Source organism: Gymnodraco acuticeps, unplaced genomic scaffold, assembly GCF_902827175.1.
Source record: "Gymnodraco acuticeps unplaced genomic scaffold, fGymAcu1.1, whole genome shotgun sequence".
Taxonomy (NCBI): Eukaryota; Metazoa; Chordata; class Actinopteri; order Perciformes; family Bathydraconidae; genus Gymnodraco; species Gymnodraco acuticeps.
In genome coordinates, this window is record NW_022991249.1 from 1 (window position 1) to 20,000 (window position 20,000).

The window sequence follows — 20,000 nt, forward strand, 5'->3', positions numbered from 1 at the left end:
CAGCGGTGTTGTATAACGTTGTTGTCTCTCCTGCAGTTGTTAGGAGTGAACGGGGCGGTGCTGACGGAGGCTTTAACACACAAGAAGATCATCGCTAAGGGAGAGGAGGTAGGATACACACTCTGACTGTGTGTGTGTGTGTGTGTGTGGTAAAGAACATTTCCTGTCTGTGTAATGTCTACTTCACTGTGATGATATTACAGCAGCTGAACCCTGTGTGGTCAAGTTAAACAAAAGATAGAAAGTGGCCTCGATTTCAACATTTCATTTTAATATTTCACAGCAAGTCAAGTTTATTTACGCAGCGGATTTCAACACAGCATTTTAAAGTCCTTGAGAACAGAGGAAAACCATCACAAGACATAGTGAAGCAGAAACATGTCACAAAATGACATTTAAACAGTCATTAAAAAGCCAAGAGAACACAAACAAAAAGAATCATAAGACAGGTTTAAGTCCCATCCCTTCTTTAACCATGTAGTAGCACTATGTAAATAAATATATCAACTGGCATGTCTCTATAATATTCACCTATTGAAAGCCACATGTTTACCATACTCCATCTGGGTGCTTTATATATATATGTCTTGTTCTTACGATTTCAATCCTATTCAAGCTCGATTTAAAAAGTAACCCTAAACCAGACAAGCTAAATATGATTAGAAATCTACCCGAATCTGCCCGGAAACTTTCCAATTAAAAAAGAAATGTATTCATGTATAAAAGCAGCAAGTAAAACAAGCATTTTCTGTGTGTTTTTGTTATCAGCTGATGAGCCCTCTGAACCTGGAGCAGGCGTCCTCAGCTCGCGATGCTTTGTCCAAGGCGGTGTACGGACGCACCTTCACCTGGCTGGTGAACAAGATCAACGCTTCACTGACATACACGGTACACATGCACACACACACACACACACACACACACACACACGCACACGCACACACCACACACACACACACACACACACACACACACACACACACACACACACACACACACACACACTGAGATCTGAAGGAGAGTGCTGCTCTACTGCTGTCCATCAAACTGATGTTGATTGCAGTGTTAGTACACACACACACACACACACACACACACACACACACACACACACACACACACACACACACACACACACACACACACACACACACACACACAGTACTTGACATTGTGAGGGATTACATGACACATTCCACTTCCTGTTTCCATCGTTGCTGCTGCAGTACTAATTGCCTCCCTGGGGTTAATTACATTTTAATCGATTGATTGATTGACACTCAAACAATGTGGTTCATGTAGAGGTCTCCCCTTCAATGATTTACACCACAGCTCCACCTAGTGGACATTTATGGATCTACAACTTGATGACTTACATCGACAGTATATTATTCTAGTTTAAGGTTTTTATTATTGTGTAAGTAATTCAATATAGGGTTAGACCAACATACTGGCTATACACTGGTTTATCTCGATTCATTGTAGAAGGCCTACTTAATTTATATCAACTTATTATGTCACCAAAGAAAGCTCCTTATTCTGATATGTACAGTTTATATTATTGAATGGAGCTATTAAACAATATTTAATGGGTAAATTCTGAAGGGAAATTGTATTTTTTAAAGCACATTTTATTCAATATTGATAAAAAAAAGTAGCTTCTTTATTTTGAGGCTTTACTTTCAGTAGAGTTTTCTCTTTCAAATAAATATGAATATTCGTTCTACTTTTCAACAGGACGACTCCTCAAAGCATTACTCCGTCATCGGCCTCCTCGACATCTACGGCTTCGAGGTCTTCCAGCACAACAGGTACACTTTAAGTACACTTTGTGATGTCACAATGTTTTTTTGGCTTGTGTCAGTCAAACGGAGCGTCAGACGGCAGAGGCAGATTTGTTTTTAGGGAGCTCCGACGTCATGTTGTTGTTTAAAACATATAAATATCTTGTTTTTATTTCAATTCAAATATGATTTCCTTTTAGTTTAGAGGGTACAGTATGATTTAAATTGTATTTTTTTTTTTTTTGGGTTGTGCAACCATTAGCCAATCACCAACCAAGGTGTTTTTTTAACATGCATGCTTTTGGGGAAATGTTTAATGAAAAGCAGAAATAAATAACTCCTTCTTCCCTTGTTGTTGTTTGTGTTGTTTTGCAGCTTCGAGCAGTTCTGCATCAACTACTGCAATGAGAAGCTGCAGCAGCTCTTCATCGAACTCACCCTGAAGTCTGAGCAGGAGGAGTACGAGGCCGAGGGCATCACGGTCAGTCATTTCACATAAAAGACAAAAAAGTGCAACATAATCTTTCACATAAATGCAGGAATAAGAAAAAGATATGCATGTTATTGTTTCTTTGGTGTTTTTCACAGTGAAAGTTTTAAATGATGCCTCTTAAAGATATATCACATAATAGGCTATTTCCCACTTTACAATGTACACAAATAGCTAAACCTATTGGCCTATTATACATGTATTTGAGCTGTGTAGGCTACTCACATTGTGCCAAGTGTTTCAGAGAAATGTGTAATTTGAATGAAGTAAAGGTGTGTTCCAGTCTTTTAAAGAAATTCTGAAAAAAATGTGGATATTCTGAAAAAAATCACATTTTACAAAGACAAATCAGATTTATTTTTAGTTTGTCCTTAAATCTATCACTTTATGTTATAAGTCATTATTCATTTTTACTCTTAAGTGCCGTTATATGATATCCTAGTGAAGGATTTGGGTCATGGGACGTCTGGATCTGAAGTTATCACAGAAACTCGATTAGCAAACGTTAGCGGTTAGCTTTTAGCCCTTTCGTCCCTGACAGAAAAAAGACAGATTTTTAACGTGGAACTGTTTTTATTCTGTGTTTTTAGAGGTTTTAATTGAGAAGATACGTTTGTTTTGGAGAAGATGAGACATTAGCAAATAATTTGGCTCATGGTAAAACTACTTTATTGTCTGTAGCCTATCTTAAGTGATCAGAGAAGCAAGCTGAGCTAACGTTAGCGGTTAGCATTGAACCCATTCGTCCAGTCACCACCTGAAAAACACAGATTTCTAACCTGAACTGTTTTTATTCTGTGTTTTTAGAGGTTTTACTTGAGTATGTATGTTTTTTTGGAGAAGATGATAACCCAGGGAATCATTTTGCTACCGGTAAAACCACCTGATTGTCTGAATCCTAAGTTATCTGAGAAACAAGCTGAGCTAACGTTAGCAGTTAGCCACTTTGTCCCATCCCCACCAAAAAAACACAGATGTACGTGAAACTGGTTTATTAATTGTTTTAAGAGGTTATAATCAGAGGTTGAGTTTGTTTGTGAGAGGATAAGACCCCTGAGGATAATTTGTCTGATGTAAAAAACACCTTAATATCTGTATCTTAAGTTATCAGAGAAACAAGCGTAGCTAACGTTAGCGGTTAGCTTTTAACCCCATTCGCCCAGTCCCCACCTGAAAAACACAGATTATTTACGTGAAACTGGTTTATTAATTATTTGTAGAGGTTATAATCAGGGGTTGAGTTTGTTTGTGAGAGGATGAGACCTCTGAGGATAATTTGGGTCACAATAATAACTTCCTTAAAGATTAACACTGAGGGAATCCTAACTGGGAGAAGCTGACTACCATAATTAAAGCCCCCTATTGGCAGTAGCCTATAGTACATATTTATACGCTTTATGAAATGTATGCGTTACAGCTCCACTTTCTCCTTTTCCCCATTAGTTTATTGCTAATCAGGGTTCTTACGCTCATTCAAAACCTGGACAAGTCATGGAAATTTAAAATGCTAATTCCAGGCCCTGGAAAAGTTATGGAAAACAATATTTTTCCCAAAGTTTTGGAAAAGTCATGGAAATGTAACTAAAGTTGTATCAAATATAATTTATATTTGATCTAATCGCTGAAATAGTAATACTATAATGATAATAAATACTGTATCGTATAGTAATGAAACATAAAACGGCATTTAACTGACGAGGTGTTTAGCTGGTGAGAGATTGTAGTTGCTTTAGTGTGTAGAAGCTACAGTAGTAAGCCTATTTGATTTGTTTTAGATAGGCACAACATGTTTCATATGCAGACCTTATTTTCCTGTTCCATGTTAAAATAAACCATTTTCAGTGGTACTGCTGAGAAAGAGTAATTTTTTTGGTCATGGAAAATGAGTTAAAGGTCATGGAAAAGTCATTGAAAATCATTTGTGAACAAGTGTATGAACCCTGGCTAATATATTGTTTAGTTTTTTCATTGGAACAAGAGCTTCTTGTGTTCACTCTGATATAAATGTGGGAGAAACTCAAAGAGCCCATTATGATGTGGCTTCAGGGCCGTGGGCTGAAATAATGTGTCTGTTTTATGTGTTTAATGTGCATTTAACATAAACTCAGTCTGCATGTGTATCTCTAAGTTCATGTGTGAGTGCGCATGTAAGTGGGTGAGGATCAGGATTCCTGGGATTCTGCACATCATGAACGTCTCGGTCATTAAATATCTTAAACAGTTGTAATTGTAGGAGGTTTGGACTGAGATTGATGTCCCAGATGTTGTTGTTGTTGTTTAAATTGAACTATCGGTAACTGTTTGTGAATTATTTTGTAGGCTGGAAGGAAAGTTGCATATCAACACAAGGCATAGTTCAACAGAAACACTTTTTTTAATGACATTTAAATACATCAAGAATAGTCATTACAGCACAAATGGTTAAAGACAGGAAGAAGTAGATTTTGAAGTGAATAGGTGACCTTATTGACAGCCTGTGATACTGTTATTTTAACTTTCTTGTGTGTGTGTGTGTGTGCAGTGGGAGCCAGTGCAGTACTTCAACAACAAGATCATCTGTGACCTGGTGGAGGAGAAGTTCAAAGGCATCATCTCCATCCTGGTGAGGAGGATTTTCAAAATATGACTTCATCTCAGAATCCAACTGGCGGACACATTTAGAAAACGATTGTCCAAATGATTCACATAAACACAACAGAAGTTGATATAAATGATACGAGCACTAATACCTGGGAGTGTTTCTGGTTTGGTGAAACACTGACTGATTGTTTTTTATTTTTCTTCCCTCTCAGGATGAAGAGTGTCTGAGACCCGGAGATGCCAACGACCTCACCTTCCTGGAGAAGCTGGAGGACACCGTGGGAGGACACGCTCACTTTGTCACGTGAGTTTATTTCCTCAAATAAGAAGAGAAATATTGAATTATTGTCGTGTGTGTGTGTGTTACGGCCCGTCCACACTACAGCTTCGACAGCTTCAAAAACGGTTTCCAACGCGTCTGCCCATTCACTTTGAATGGCGTGACGTCACTTTTCGCCGAACTGCATTGTGGGAAGCAGAGCGGAGCTTTCCTGGCGTTTCAGGCTGCAAAAGTTGAGCAATGTTCAACTTTTGAAGCTTCTGAAGCTTTCGGTGGAAGCGTCAGCCAATCAAATCATATGCCAGTACAAGCTCTAGCCAATCAAACCGCTGCTTGTGTGTCAGGGGCGGGAGATTCATGTGATTGGTTGTTGGTCGAGCTTCAGACACGCCCAGCTCCAAGCTTTTTTTGAAGCTGTAGTGTGGACGGGCCGTTACCCTGCTCGCAATACGAAAAGGAGTCTGCATTGCTGCATTTACAGCATCATTGTCTAAAAAAGATGTATTTGTGAAATGTTATTAGCACTTAGAATAAGAAATAATAAGTGCATAAAATGTATTTGTGTTGGAAATTCTCTTTTTTGTAATCTACCAGCAGCTAAAACTTGTTGATCTTTGGGTGGAAATGGGGGGCAGATTTAGGGGCATCCTGAGATTTCCTTGCGTTCCTTTGCCCTCCCCCTTTGTTTCTGTAACTGTACATACTCACCTGTAGCCAATAGGAAAACAATTATATTACCTTATCTTATTTTTTGCAGATTTACCCGTATATATAAGCATATACTCATCTCAGTGTAAAAATGATATTTGTGTCCTCGTTTAATTCTAGCTATTGCTGTTTTTAGCGACTGCAATGGCAGAAATAAACCCAGATAAGAACATATTGATTATTTTCTCCATTCACTAATATTATATTTTAACTGTACTATGTATTATGTTATCGACCTGTACTTAAATCATGTTTTACAAGTGTTTGTGTGATAGAGACTATGCAATGTTGTTCGTGTGTGTTGATTGTGATGTACCTACGTAAGGACTGCAGATGGAAATTAGCTATTAGCTCAAATCTGGCATAATACAAATGTATTTGTATGCATGGTCCTTGTTGAAATAAATACATAATAATAATGTTTCCCTGCAGGCACAAGCTGGCGGATACAAAGACCCGGAAGGTGATGGCCCGAGACGAGTTCAGACTGCTGCATTACGCCGGAGAGGTCAACTACAACGTCAACGGTACGAGTGTTTGCTGAAGACAACGTCGATATTTCAATTGTCCTTCTTCTTTTTGCAACTGCTGACAAAACAGATGAAGCCTAAATCTAATGTGCGTGTGTTTGTTCTCTCACTCAGGATTTCTGGACAAGAACAACGACCTGCTCTTCAGGAACCTGAAAGAGGTGAGGACGGGTTAGATGAAGATGATCAGTTTGAAGGATTCAAAGACGAATCTGTGGTTGAAACGTGTGGCTGTTTGCAGGTGATGTGCATGTCGGAGAACAAGATCCTGACCAAGTGTTTCGACAGAGAGGAGCTGAGTGACAAGAAACGTCCGGAAACGGTGAGATAGTGTTGCATTGGAAGTGGAAATATGATGAATACAATCAACAGGGATTTGGACGCTTGTTGTAACTTCAGTGAAGCACTGCCAGAGTTCACTGTTCATCGCCGTAAAGCAAACTTCATTCAAACCCATCGTCCTTTTTAGTCTTTCCAACAATCAACAACTCTGGTTTGAGAGTTTAAAAAGTGAGTAAATAAGTAACTTGATGGGAGTTTGCTAACCCTTGCATTCGGCTACTTAGCAGACTCAGTTTAAGATATGTACAACATGTTAGAAGCCCTTAAAATAGAAATGAGTAAATCAGTTCACATCAAATTAATTTATATAAGTTAGGCTTGAATCTATGTTTTGTAATCTACCCGCAACTCTTTAAATATAGTTGTTTTTTTTGCATGAATTGGCCTAAACAAGTAAATATAAACTAGGGATGGGAATTTGAAAGCAAATGTATACTCGAATATTCGACCCCCAAATAAACGGTTAATCGATTAACCGAAATGTACATATCCTATAAAATAAATAATTACACATTCAAATAAATATAGAAACCAAGTCGAATTTGTCAAATGTATTGAACTGGTGATCACAGTTTGAACAGTTGACAGCTACAGCTTTCGTGCTTAAAACATAACTTGGTTTTTAAATGAAAGAGGGATCAAACACGAACAACATAACGGGTCAGGGTAACGTAACCCGTGACAACAGAGATCAACAACCTGTAGCAGGGCTATGCACAGAATGCAGCTATTCAATACTCATTCTTGTTTAACAATATGAGCATGTCTACTCAGGGGAGAGGCGATTCACAATCAGGCCAGCTGTAGAGAAGACCCTCTCAGCTGGGATTTGGGCTTAAGATAGGCTTGAATCTATGTTTTGTAATCTACCCGCAACTCTTAAATTATAGTTATTTTTTTGCATGTATTGGCCTAAACATGTAAATATATACCCCAAATTATAATCTATATTTCGGCATGCAGAGACTTTTAGATGAGAGTAAAGCTAACGTCCGTCCCGTGCTAAATTATGGCTTCGTCCACTTTCTGATACATACTCATACTTGCAAATGGAAACATCGTCTATCGCATATTTTAAATGGGTTTTCCTGCTTTAAAAAAACCCTGCACCTGCTGGGAAACATTGCCCCCACAGAACCATTGTTTTATTGAACTGAACTGGTAAGAATGTCAAGAATGACTCAAAACCCTGGGGGTGTTTGTCCTCTCAAAGACAGCTCTTAGTGGCATGTTTACCGCCCCTTAATTCCTGTCACTGAACATACTCATCTATCGACAATTGTCAAAGAAGCGGCTATTTGTAGTGTTTAAAAGCCAGCATATAGTTGCTTATTTCAATGGGTTTTCCTCCTGCACCTGCTGGGAATATTGCCCTCACAATACCGTTGTTTTTGTTGCCATTATTCGAGTAAACTGGTAAGAATTTCAAGAATTATTCAAAATCACGGGGGTGTTTTTTCCCCTCAAATACAGCTTTCATTAGCAAATTGCCTCTTAATGTCTGTCACTGAACATACCCATCTATAGGTACTTGACAAAGACGTCTATCTGCTATTTGTAGTGTTTAAAAACCAGCCTATATTAGCTTATTTAAGTAAATATAGTGTTTGTGTTCTGAGGTTTTCCACTTTTCTTATTACACATATTTTCCCACAGACAAACAAACAGCGTTGTGTTTCCCTCTCCGTGTTGAGAGGCGTCATGACGGGGATTCTCTGTCCCACACCCGAGGAATGCCCTGACACACACACACACACACACACACACACACACACACACACACACACACACACACACACACACACACACACACACACACACACACACTCTTGAACAGCGCCCAGTGTTCAGCTCCTCTCTTCTTCAGTGTGTCTCTCTACAGGATTCATCGCTCTTCTCCTCTCCGTATCTTCTTATCCTCGGTCACTAACCAGTATCCTTCTCTCTTCCTCACCTCCTCACCACCTCACCTCTCTTTCTCATCTCTTCTGTCTGCCTCTCAGGCGGCCACTCAGTTCAAAGCAAGCCTGGCGAAACTGATGGAGATCCTGATGTCGAAGGAGCCGTCGTACGTCCGCTGCATCAAGCCCAATGACTCCAAGCAGTCAGGTAGGAAGTCACGCCTTTTACACGTATGTTCCCTTAGCAAATCCTCACCCAACTACTCAAGGGTCTGATCAATAGTCCAGTGTTGGTCATGTATGATCTCTTGTTCTTGTTCTCTTGCGATATCCCTTAAGGCTTTTATTAAGTGTATCTGTGCCTGCAGATGAGGTGATTTTGCCCCAGCACAAATGTGTCAAAATGAAGCTAAAAAGTGAGGAGTTTTTCTTATGGTACTACACGTAGTTTTTGCACACATTGCTGTATTGTTTAGATATAATATACAATGCCTTTGGCTGGTTGTTGTTCTCCATTTTGTAATGTATGAACTCTTAACAAGTTGAAAATCAAAGACAGGCACACATAAGCAGAGTGACGCCTGGAGGATACTGATATTAAAAGGGTTGTTGGACATCATTTAGTCCATGTTCCTGTCATTATATCATAGCAATCAATATTAAGCTTTACACATGTATGTATAATATATACACATGTGTTACATCCTTTAGTTAAGGCAAATAATTGGTTAAAAAAAAAAAAAATTATTTATTAAATCATCCGTTAGAGCAGTGGTTCTCAACCTTTTTTCCCAAGAGCCCCCCCAAATGACTCCTGTTGGATGTTGCGCCCCCCCCCTGTGTGTGTGTGTGTGTGTGGGGGGGGGGGGGGGGGGCGCAACAGCGGTAATTAAAGTTTAAAAGTCTCAAAATGCTACAACTTCTGTCACAAACTGGATGAATGTGAAGTATTGTGTTAAAGGAGGATGAAAGCGTAATCAAGGAGCACTGTTGGAGCGACTTTGATGGTTATTGGACTCAGGATTCATTCATTTGGATTCCCGCTGTATGAAGAAATTAAAGGACGGCGCAGAAGTGGAAACAATTCACAAAGGGATGAAACTGTTTAAAACACATGCTCAAAGTAAGGATTTTGCCGATGTGTTTACGTGGATTCAAAAGTCGTAAATAATCTACAAAATGGAGGAGACCGATCTGATCGGAGCAACTGACAAATAATCCAACTGAACCCGGCATGGACAATGACTGTGTTTTAAAAATGCGCTTATCCAGAAAAGCCTGGTTTGGACACTTTACGGGCAGAAGAAACATTTCTATAGAAAGAATTATACATTTCTGTCTTTTTATGCCTTTAATACTAACTTGAATTCTTATTCAAATTAATTAATCAATTATTTTGTATATGTTATTGTAATGTGGAGACAAGGCTTTTAGTGACAATCATGTATTGCCTTACAATTATATGTAAAAAAAAAAAAAAAGTCTAAATATGATATTTGGCCTCAAATCATCTGAGGCCTGGCGCCCTGCGATCTTTGGCGCCCCCCCTGCGATCTTTGGCGCCCCCCCTGCGATCTTTGGCGCCCCCCCTGCGATCTTTGGTGCCCCCCCAAGGTTGGGAACCACTGCTTTAGAGGCCTAATGCCCTCATCTTCTCCGATCCAATTTGACTTGACAAATCTGAGCTACTTAAATGTATTTTTATTGCATTATTTTGATCTAGATTTGTACAAAATAACCCTTAAAGTCGAGCTGTTGCTGCATAAGAAACGAATGTTTGTGATTTTCGTCATTATTATGGTTTGAAGCCAGTTATTATGCAACCGTTCGTATGAACACGCCGTAGCTTAAGAAGCTCATTGTTCCCAGAAACACCTCGATAATCCTGCTTTCACTGAATCCAAGTGTGTGTGTGTGTGTGTGTGTGTGTGTGTGTGTGTGTGTGTGTGTGTGTGTGTGTGTGTGTGTGTGTGTGTGTGTGTGTGTGTGTGTGTGTGTGTGTGTGTGTGTGTGTGTGTGTGTGTGTGTGTGTGTGTGTGTGTGGTGTGTGTGTGTGTGTGTGTGTGTGTGTGTGTGTGTGTGTGTGTGTGTGTGTGTGTGTGTGTGTGTGTGTGTGTGTGTGTGTGTGTGTGTGTGTGTGTGTGTGTGTGTGTGTGTGTGTGTGTGTGTGTCAGTTCATTGTTGCTCTCCACAGTCGGCCTTTTGTTGTCCTCCTGCTCTGCTGCAGTGTTTTCTGGTTTTCTCCGGTTCATGTTAGTCCAGCAGATTTGACGCCTCTTTTTAGATTTGGGAGAAATATGATTAGAAATGGCGTTTCCTCAGCTCTAACTTTGACTTTTCAATACCGTGAATCCCCAGGTATGTGGGTGTACTCAGGATCCTGGATTAGTAGATTACACTTTAACATTGTTTTAAATACGACTGTAAACTAAGTTATTAATAACGTATCTTAACATTAGCACTTGAATTGTTTAACCAACATGTTTTTTAAAGATATCACAAAGTTACTCTTCCCTCATCAGTAGTGGGAAGTAACTAAGTACATTTACTCAAGTACTGTACTGAAGTAAAATGTTGAGGTACTTGTACTTCACTTGTAAGTACAAGATCTGAATACTTCTACTTTTACTCAAGTACAAGATCTGAGTACTTCTACTTTTACTCAAGTACAGGATCTGAGTACTTCTACTTTTACTCAAGTACAAGATCTGAGTACTTCTACTTTACTCAAGTACAAGATCTGAGTACTTCTACTTTTACTCAAGTACAAGATCTGAGTACTTCTACTTTTACTCAAGAACAAGATCTGAGTACTTCTACTTTTACTCAAGTACAAGATCTGAGTACTTCTACTTTACTCAAGAACAAGATCTGAGTACTTCTACTTTTACTCAAGTACAAGATCTGAGTACTTCTACTTTTACTCAAGTACAGGATCTGAGTACTTCTACTTTTACTCAAGTACAAGATCTGAGTACTTCTACTTTTACTCAAGTACAAGATCTGAGTACTTCTACTTTTACTCAAGTACAAGATCTGAGTACTTCTACTTTTACTCAAGTACAAGATCTGAGTACTTCTACTTTTACTCAAGTACAATATCTGAGTACTTTACTTTTACTCAAGTACAAAATCGTAGTACTTTACTTTTACTCAAGTACAGGATCTGAGTACTTCTACTTTTACTAAAGTACAGGATCTGAGTACTTCTACTTTAACTAAAGTACAAGATCTGAGTACTTCTACTTTTACTCAAGTACAAGATCTGAGTACTTTACTTTTACTCAAGTACAAAATCTGAGTACTTTACTTTTACTCAAGTACAAGATCTGAGTACTTCTACTTTTACTTAAGAACAAGATCTGAGTACTTCTACTTTTACTCAAGTACAAGATCTGAGTACTTCTACTTTTACTCAAGTACAAGATCTGAGTACTTCTACTTTTACTCAAGTACAGGATCTGAGTACTTCTACTTTTACTCAAGTACAAGATCTGAGTACTTCTACTTTTACTCAAGTACAATATCTGAGTACTTTACTTTTACTCAAGTACAAAATCTGAGTACTTTACTTTTACTCAAGTACAGGATCTGAGTACTTCTACTTTAACTAAAGTACAGGATCTGAGTACTTCTACTTTTACTCAAGTACAAGATCTGAGTACTTCTACTTTTACTCAAGTACAAGATCTGAGTACTTCTACTTTTACTCAAGTACAAAATCTGAGTACTTTACTTTTACTCAAGTACAAGATCTGAGTACTTCTACTTTTACTTAAGAACAAGATCTGAGTACTTCTACTTTTACTCAAGTACAAGATCTGAGTACTTCTACTTTTACTCAAGTACAAGATCTGAGTACTTCTACTTTTACTCAAGTACAGGATCTGAGTACTTCTACTTTTACTCAAGTACAAGATCTGAGTACTTCTACTTTTACTCAAGTACAATATCTGAGTACTTTACTTTACTCAAGTACAAGATCTGAGTACTTCTTACTTTACTCAAGTACAAGATCTGAGTACTTCTACTTTTACTCAAGTACAAGATCTGAGTACTTTACTTTTACTCAAGTACAAAATCTGAGTACTTTACTTTTACTCAAGTACAGGATCCTGAGTACTTCTACTTAACTAAAGTACAGGATCTGGTAACTTCTACTTAACTAAAGTCCAGGATCTGAGTACTTCTACTTTAACTAAAGTCCAGGATCTGAGTACTTCTACTTTAACTAAAGTCCAGGATCTGAGTACTTCTACTTTAACTAAAGTCCAGGATCTGAGTACTTCTACTTTAACTAAAGTCCAGGATCTGAGTACTTCTACTTTAACTAAAGTACAGGATCTGAGTACTTCTACTTTACTAAAGTACAGGATCTGAGTACTTCTACTTTACTAAAGTACAGGATCTGAGTACTTCTACTTTTACTAAAGTACAGGATCTGAGTACTTCTACTTTGACTAAAGTACAGGATCTGAGTACCCCCCCTCTGCGCCTCATTATCTCACAGCCTGTTTCCCTCTGTTTGCTTCAGGGCGGTTTGACGATGTTCTGATCCGGCACCAGGTGAAGTATCTGGGTCTGATGGAGAACCTGAGGGTGAGGAGAGCCGGCTTCGCCTACAGGCGGCGCTACGAGGTCTTCCTCCAGAGGTACATGTATTATTTTAACCACTTAAGGTCAGGACACCCCAATCACACATAAAACAAACTTCTGGTTCACATCTTCGAATCGCACATTACAAAGACTGCAGAAAACTTGGGAAGGAAATCAGAAATACTTAAGATATATGAAAATATGATAAGAAAATATGTCCAAAGTACCTCTTTATACCAGCAGGGGGCGGTCCCTCATTTAAAAAGGGAAAGCAGAACAGGCATCTATAGTATTACAATGGCTCCCCTTTCTTCACAAACATACGATTAACCAATTGTAAAAGTCCGGACATATGTAAGTGTCTCCATTCATAACGGCCTATCAAATCCCACTGAGGCTAAACAAGCAGATTTTAATTGAATGAACCAATAAAGCCTGTGTTTGTTTATAAATAGTCTTTATTGTGCTTTATGTAATCTAAGGATATGTAGGTCCAAAGCTGAGAGGGAGTCTCTGTGTTGTAGTGACTTGTATAATGTTATTTATATAAGTCTATTGACAGGACTTGTTTTATTGACTATTTTTCCATTGAATACAATCTATATGCCTCAATGATGACACTATGTTTATAGTCTCCAAGTTTAATAAAACACAGATAATATTTGGCTAGAATTTCTACCATAAGTCTGGGATGTTGAAATCTGCGCAGCCACTTTGATGCCACTACTTTTTCTAACAGAAACTCTGGTGTGTGTGTGTGTGTGTGTGTGTGTGTGTGTGTGTGTGTGTGTGTGTGTGTGTGTGTGTGTGTGTGTGTGTGTGTGTGTGTGTGTGTGTGTGTGTGTGTGTGTGTGTGTGTGTGTGTGTGTGTGTGTGTGTGTGTGTGTGTGTGTGTGTGTGTGTGTGTGTGTGTGTGTGTGTGTGTGTGTGTGTGTGTGTGTGTGTGTGTGTGTGTGTGTGTGTGTGTGTGTGTGTGTGTGTGTGTGTGTTCAGGTATAAGTCCCTGTGTCCGGACACATGGCCGAGCTGGCAGGGGAAGCTTCCTGAAGGCGTGGCGACGCTGGTGAAACATCTGGGATACAAACCTGAGGAGTACAAAATGGGGAGGTAATACATTCAAGGGTTCAAGGCTTTTACTGTCAGAGCTAACGCGTATTAAAATCTGAGGCCACAGGCTCCTCCAACAGAGCAACACAATAACACGGATAAATAGTGCAAGTAAATAGAATAGAATTAGTGCAAGAAGAGTCTATATACAAGTAATTGGGATATGATATATTAGATACATCATTTGTAATTTGCAGCCAGATGAATGTTATGGATGTTCTTTCAAAAGCTCAGGTGTTTAGCAGTCTGATGGCCTGAGGGATGAGACTGTCTTTGAGTCTGGTGGTTTTAGACCAATCAAAAGCATCATGTCATGTTCAACCTTTTCCTTCTTAAACATGCATTTTGTTTCATTGTATGCATCATTATCCCTGTGCTTCTTTTTGTCCCTGAGCTGCACTTTTAAAACGCTTTTAATTGTTTTACTTTTAGATCCAAAATCTTCATCCGCTTCCCGAAGACGTTGTTTGCCACTGAAGACGCTCTGGAGACCAGGAAGCACAGTCTGGGTGAGAGACTCTAAACATTTGTTACCTTTTAATTATTTGATCAACTCCTGCATCGACATGTAGAACTGCAGACATCCTGACGGCAACGAAGCCATTGATTTCACAAACGTTAAAAAAGGACACAGATAAGAAACAAGGCAAGTTTATGTGTATTATTTTGATTATAACAGATTTCAGCAACAAGGCCATTTAAAAGTGCTTTACACAAACCTTTAAAAGCATTATAGTGCAAAATAAATGTAATCACATTAAAAAGCCTACAGAACAAAATAAAACAAGTTAAAATGTTACAGTCTAACGCACATGTGTCAAACTCGAGGCCCGGGGGCCAAATCAGGCCGTTGGTGGATTTAATTTCGGCCCTCAGGATAATATCTAATCACTATTAGATCTGGCCCGCCGGTATATTGCACGCACACCTTCACTCCATCCTGAGGGTCTCCTCCGCTCAGAGCCTGAGCCCAAACATTGATGACCTTGCACCCGAGATGAGATGCCAAGTATCTGAGCTAGCATCACAGAGCAGCACACTGAGTTTAATGGATGTTTCCTTCTGCACTTTCTCTCACGACAACAGGGCATGTTTGGTTTTCTCTTTGAGGGAAATAGTTTTGTTGAAGCTGTTGTTGGCCTGTGGGGAAATGTACTCATAAGAAATGACTCTAAGCTGCAGATAGAGCCATAAGAAATGAATGCAACTGATTATTTAATGTTGTTTTATAGGCAATCATTGAAGCTTTGTTAGTTCCAGGTTTAATATGTGCAATAAGTTCATGTCAATACGTTCTGTAATAAACATTGAACCAGTCCGGCCCTCCACTAGCACCCACTGTGTGATTGAGTTTGACCCCCTGGTCTAACGGGACAGCATGTCAAAAATAACAATCATAAAAAGGTTATTAGATCAAAAATAATGACGACAAGTAGGACAAAAAAGAATCCAAATTAAATAGAGGGTGTACTCTTTTTTTTATTTCTTATGATTTTGCTGGCAAAATAAGCAGAAAGTGTGATCTGCTTGGGTTTGAATGCTTTTCAGTTGATCTCTGCAGGATGCTTTTGGCATTGGTATGGCCACAGATTTAAACCGTGTCTCCTTCTCCCCTCAGCCACCAAGCTGCAGGCCGGATGGAGAGGATACAGCCAGAAGACCAAGTTCCAGAAGCTCAGAACCTCAGGTGAGGAGACTCCCCCTCCTTCAGTGGGATTATTCACCTTTTGCTTTTCCGCTAATGTCCTCATAGAGTGTGTTTACCTGAGTTCAGAGTGTGTTTACCTGAGTTTAGAGTGTGTTTACCTGAGTTCAGAGTGTGTTTACCTGAGTTTAGAGTGTGTTTACCTGAGTTTAGAGTGTGTTTACCTGAGTTCAGAGTGTGTTACCTGAGTTTAGAGTGTGTTTACCTGAGTTTAGAGTGTGTTTACCTGAGTTCAGAGTGTGTTTACCTGAGTTTAGAGTGTGTTTACCTGAGTTCAGAGTGTGTTTACCTGAGTTCAGAGTGTGTTTACCTGAGTTCAGAGTGTGTTTACCTGAGTTCAGAGTGTGTTTACCTGAGTTCAGAGTGTGTTTACCTGAGTTCAGAGTGTGTTTACCTGAGTTCAGAGTGTGTTTACCTGAGTTTAGAGTGTGTTTACCTGAGTTCAGAGTGTGTTTACCTGAGTTCAGAGTGTGTTTACCTGAGTTCAGAGTGTGTTTACCTGAGTTTAGAGTGTGTTTACCTGAGTTCAGAGTGTGTTTACCTGAGTTTAGAGTATGTTTACCTGAGTTTAGAGTGTGTTTACCTGAGTTCAGAGTGTGTTTACCTGAGTTTAGAGTAGTGTGTTTACCTGAGTTTAGAGTGTGTTTTACCTGAGTTAGAGTATGTTTATACCTGAGTTTAGAGTGTGTTTACCTGAGTTTAGAGTGTGTTTACCTGAGTTCAGAGTGGTGTTTACCTGAGTTAGAGTGTGTTTACCTAGTTAGAGTTCAGAGTGTGTTATTACCTGAGTTTAGAGTGTGTTTACCTGAGTTCAGAGTTGTGTTTACCTGAGTTCAGAGTGTGTGTTTACCTGAGGTTAGAGTGTGTTTACCTGAGTTTAGAGTGTGTTTACCTGAGTTTCAGAGTGTGTTTACCTAGTTTAGAGTGTGTTTATACCTGGAGGTTAGAGTGTGTTTACCTGAGTTCAGAGTGTGTGTTTACCTGAGTTTAGAGTGTGTTTACCTGAGTTCAGAGTGTGTTTACCTGAGTTTAGAGTATGTTTACCTGAGTTTAGAGTGTGTTTACCTGAGTTCAGAGTGTGTTTACCTGAGTTTAGAGTGTGTTTACCTGAGTTTAGAGGTGTGTTTTACCTGAGTTTAGAGTATGTTTACCTGAGTTAGAAGTGTGTTTACCTGAGTTCAGAGTGTTGTTTACCTGAGTTTAGAGTGTGTTTACCTGAGTTTAGAGTGTGTTTACCTGAGTTCAGAGTGTGTTTACCTGAGTTCAGAGTGTGTTTACCTGAGTTTAGAGTGTGTTTACCTGAGTTTAGAGTATGTTTAAACCTGAGTTTAGAGTGTGTTTACCTGAGTTCAGAGTGTGTTTACCTGAGTTCAGAGTGTGCTTTACCTGAGTTCAGAGTGTGTTTACCTGAGTTCAGAGTGTGGTTTACCTGAGTTTTAGAAGTCGTGTTTACCTGAGTTCAGAGTGTGTTTACCTGAGTTTAGAGTGTGTTTACCTGAGTTCAGAGTGTGTGTTTACCTAAGTTTAGAGTGTGTTTACCTGAGTTTTCAGAGGTGTGTTTACCTGAGTTCTAGAGAGTGTGTTTACCTGAGTTCAGAGTGTGTTTACCTAAGTTTAGAGTGTGTTTACCTGAGTTCAGAGTGTGTTTACCTGAGTTTAGAGTGTGTTTACCTGAGTTCAGAGTGTGTTTTACTGAGTTCAGAGTGTGTTTACCTGAGTTCAGAGTGTGTTACCTGAGTTCAGAAGTGTGTTTACCTGAGTTTAGAGTGTATTACCTGAGTTCAGAGTGTGTTTACCTGAGTTCAGAGTGTGTTTACCTGAGTTCAGAAGTGTGTTTACCTGAGTTTCAGAGTGTGTTTACCTGAGTTCAGAAGTGTGTTTACCTGAGTAGTTCAGAGTGTGTTTACCTGAGTTCAGAGTGTGTTTACCTGAGTTCAGAGTGTGTTTACCTGAGTTTAGAGTGTGTTTACCTGAGTTCAGAGTGTGTTTACCTGAGTTCAGAGTGTGTTTACCTGAGTGTGTTTACCTGAGTTCAGAGTGTGTTTACCTGAGTGTGTTTACCTGAGTTCAGAGTGTGTTTACCTGAGTTCAGAGTGTGTTTACCTGAGTTCAGAGTGGTGTTTACCTGAGTTCAGAGTGTGTTTACCTGAGTTTCAGAGTGTGTTTTACCTGAGTTTAGAGTGTGTTTACCTGAGTTCAGAGTGTGTTTACCTGAGTTTAGAGTGTGTTTACCTGAGTGTGTTTACCTGAGTTCAGAGTGTGTTTACCTGAGTTCAGAGTGTGTTTACCTGAGTTTAGAGTGTGTTTACCTGAGTTCAGAGTGTGTTTACCTGAGTTTAGAGTGTGTTTACCTGAGTTCAGAGTGTGTTTACCTGAGTTGAGAGTGTGTTTACCTGAGTTTAGAGTGTGTTTACCTGAGTTCAGAGTGTGTTTACCTGAGTTCAGAGTGTGTTCACCTGAGTTCAGAGTGTGTTTACCTGAGTTCAGAGTGTGTTTACCTGAGTTCAGAGTGTGTTTACCTGAGTTCAGAGTGTGTTTACCTGAGTTCAGAGTGTGTTCACCTGAGTTCAGAGTGTGTTTACCTGAGTTTAGAGTGTGTTTACCTGAGTTTAGAGTGTGTTTACCTGAGTTCAGAGTGTGTTTACCTGAGTTCAGAGTGTGTTCACCTGAGTTCAGAGTGTGTTTACCTGAGTTTAGAGTGTGTTTACCTGAGTTCAGAGTGTGTTTACCTGAGTTCAGAGTGTGTTTACCTGAGTTTAGAGTGTGTTTACCTGAGTTCAGAGTGTGTTTACCTGAGTTCAGAGTGTGTTTACCTGAGTTTAGAGTGTGTTTACCTGAGTTCAGAGTGTGTTTACCTGAGTTCAGAGTGTGTTTACCTGAGTTCAGAGTGTGTTCACCTGAGTTCAGAGTGTGTTTACCTGAGTTCAGAGTGTGTTTACCTGAGTTCAGAGTGTGTTCACCTGAGTTCAGAGTGTGTTTACCTGAGTTCAGAGTGTGTTTACCTGAGTTCAGAGTGTGTTTACCTGAGTTCAGAGTGTGTTTACCTGAGTTCAGAGTGTGTTTACCTGAGTTCAGAGTGTGTTTACCTGAGTTTAGAGTGTGTTTACCTGAGTTCAGAGTGTGTTTACCTGAGTTCAGAGTGTGTTTACCTGAGTTAGAGTGTGGTTTACCTGAGTTTAGAGTGTGTTTACCTGAGTTCAGAGTTGTGTTTACCTGAGTTCAGAGTGTGTTTACCTGAGTTCAGAGTGTGTTTACCTGAGTTCAGAGTGTGTTTACCTGAGTTCAGAGTGTGTTTACCTGAGTTCAGAGTGTGTTTACCTGAGTTCAGAGTGTGTTTACCTGAGTTCAGAGTGTGTTTACCTGAGTTCAGAGTGTGTTTACCTGAGTTTAGAGTGTGTTTACCTGAGTTTAGAGTGTGTTTACCTGAGTTTAGAGTGTGTTTACCTGAGTTCAGAGTGTGTTTACCTGAGTTCAGAGTGTGTTTACCTGAGTTCAGAGTGTGTTTACCTGAGTTTAGAGTGTGTTTACCTGAGTTCAGAGTGTGTTTACCTGAGTTCAGAGTGTGGTTTACCTGAGTTCAGAGTGTGTTTACCTGAGTTCAGAGTGTGTTTACCTGAGTTTAGAGTGTGTTTACCTGAGTTCAGAGTGTGTTTACCTGAGTTTAGAGTGTGTTTACCTGAGTTCAGAGTGTGTTTACCTGAGTTCAGAGTGTGTTTACCTGAGTTTAGAGTGTGTTTACCTGAGTTCAGAGTGTGTTTACCTGAGTGTGTTTACCTGAGTTCAGAGTGTGTTTACCTGAGTTAGAGTGTGTTTACCTGAGTTTAGAGTGTGTTTACCTGAGTTCAGAGTGTGTTTACCTGAGTTTAGAGTGTGTTTACCTGAGTTCAGAGTGTGTTTACCTGAGTTTAGAGTGTGTTTACCTGAGTTCAGAGTGTGTTTACCTGAGTTTAGAGTGTGTTTACCTGAGTTCAGAGTGT

At 39.5% G+C, this 20,000-nt stretch overlaps 1 protein-coding gene across 1 annotated transcript in view; it reads left to right on the top strand.

Annotated features, from left to right (window-relative positions):
• Positions 1 to 41: 41 nt before the first annotated feature.
• LOC117561959 (unconventional myosin-Ic-like) overlaps positions 42 to 20,000 on the top strand; it is a 33,477-nt gene continuing 13,518 nt past the window's right edge. Inside the window, exons 1-14 of the mRNA XM_034239697.1 lie at positions 42 to 108; positions 769 to 888; positions 1,738 to 1,811; positions 2,160 to 2,265; positions 4,796 to 4,876; positions 5,067 to 5,158; positions 6,275 to 6,369; positions 6,487 to 6,533; positions 6,614 to 6,694; positions 8,718 to 8,823; positions 13,150 to 13,267; positions 14,205 to 14,318; positions 14,751 to 14,827; positions 15,937 to 16,005. Coding sequence (XP_034095588.1) covers positions 772 to 888; positions 1,738 to 1,811; positions 2,160 to 2,265; positions 4,796 to 4,876; positions 5,067 to 5,158; positions 6,275 to 6,369; positions 6,487 to 6,533; positions 6,614 to 6,694; positions 8,718 to 8,823; positions 13,150 to 13,267; positions 14,205 to 14,318; positions 14,751 to 14,827; positions 15,937 to 16,005 — 1,177 coding nt within the window. The 5' untranslated portion in view covers positions 42 to 108; positions 769 to 771. The remainder of the gene's footprint in view (positions 109 to 768; positions 889 to 1,737; positions 1,812 to 2,159; positions 2,266 to 4,795; positions 4,877 to 5,066; positions 5,159 to 6,274; positions 6,370 to 6,486; positions 6,534 to 6,613; positions 6,695 to 8,717; positions 8,824 to 13,149; positions 13,268 to 14,204; positions 14,319 to 14,750; positions 14,828 to 15,936; positions 16,006 to 20,000) is intronic.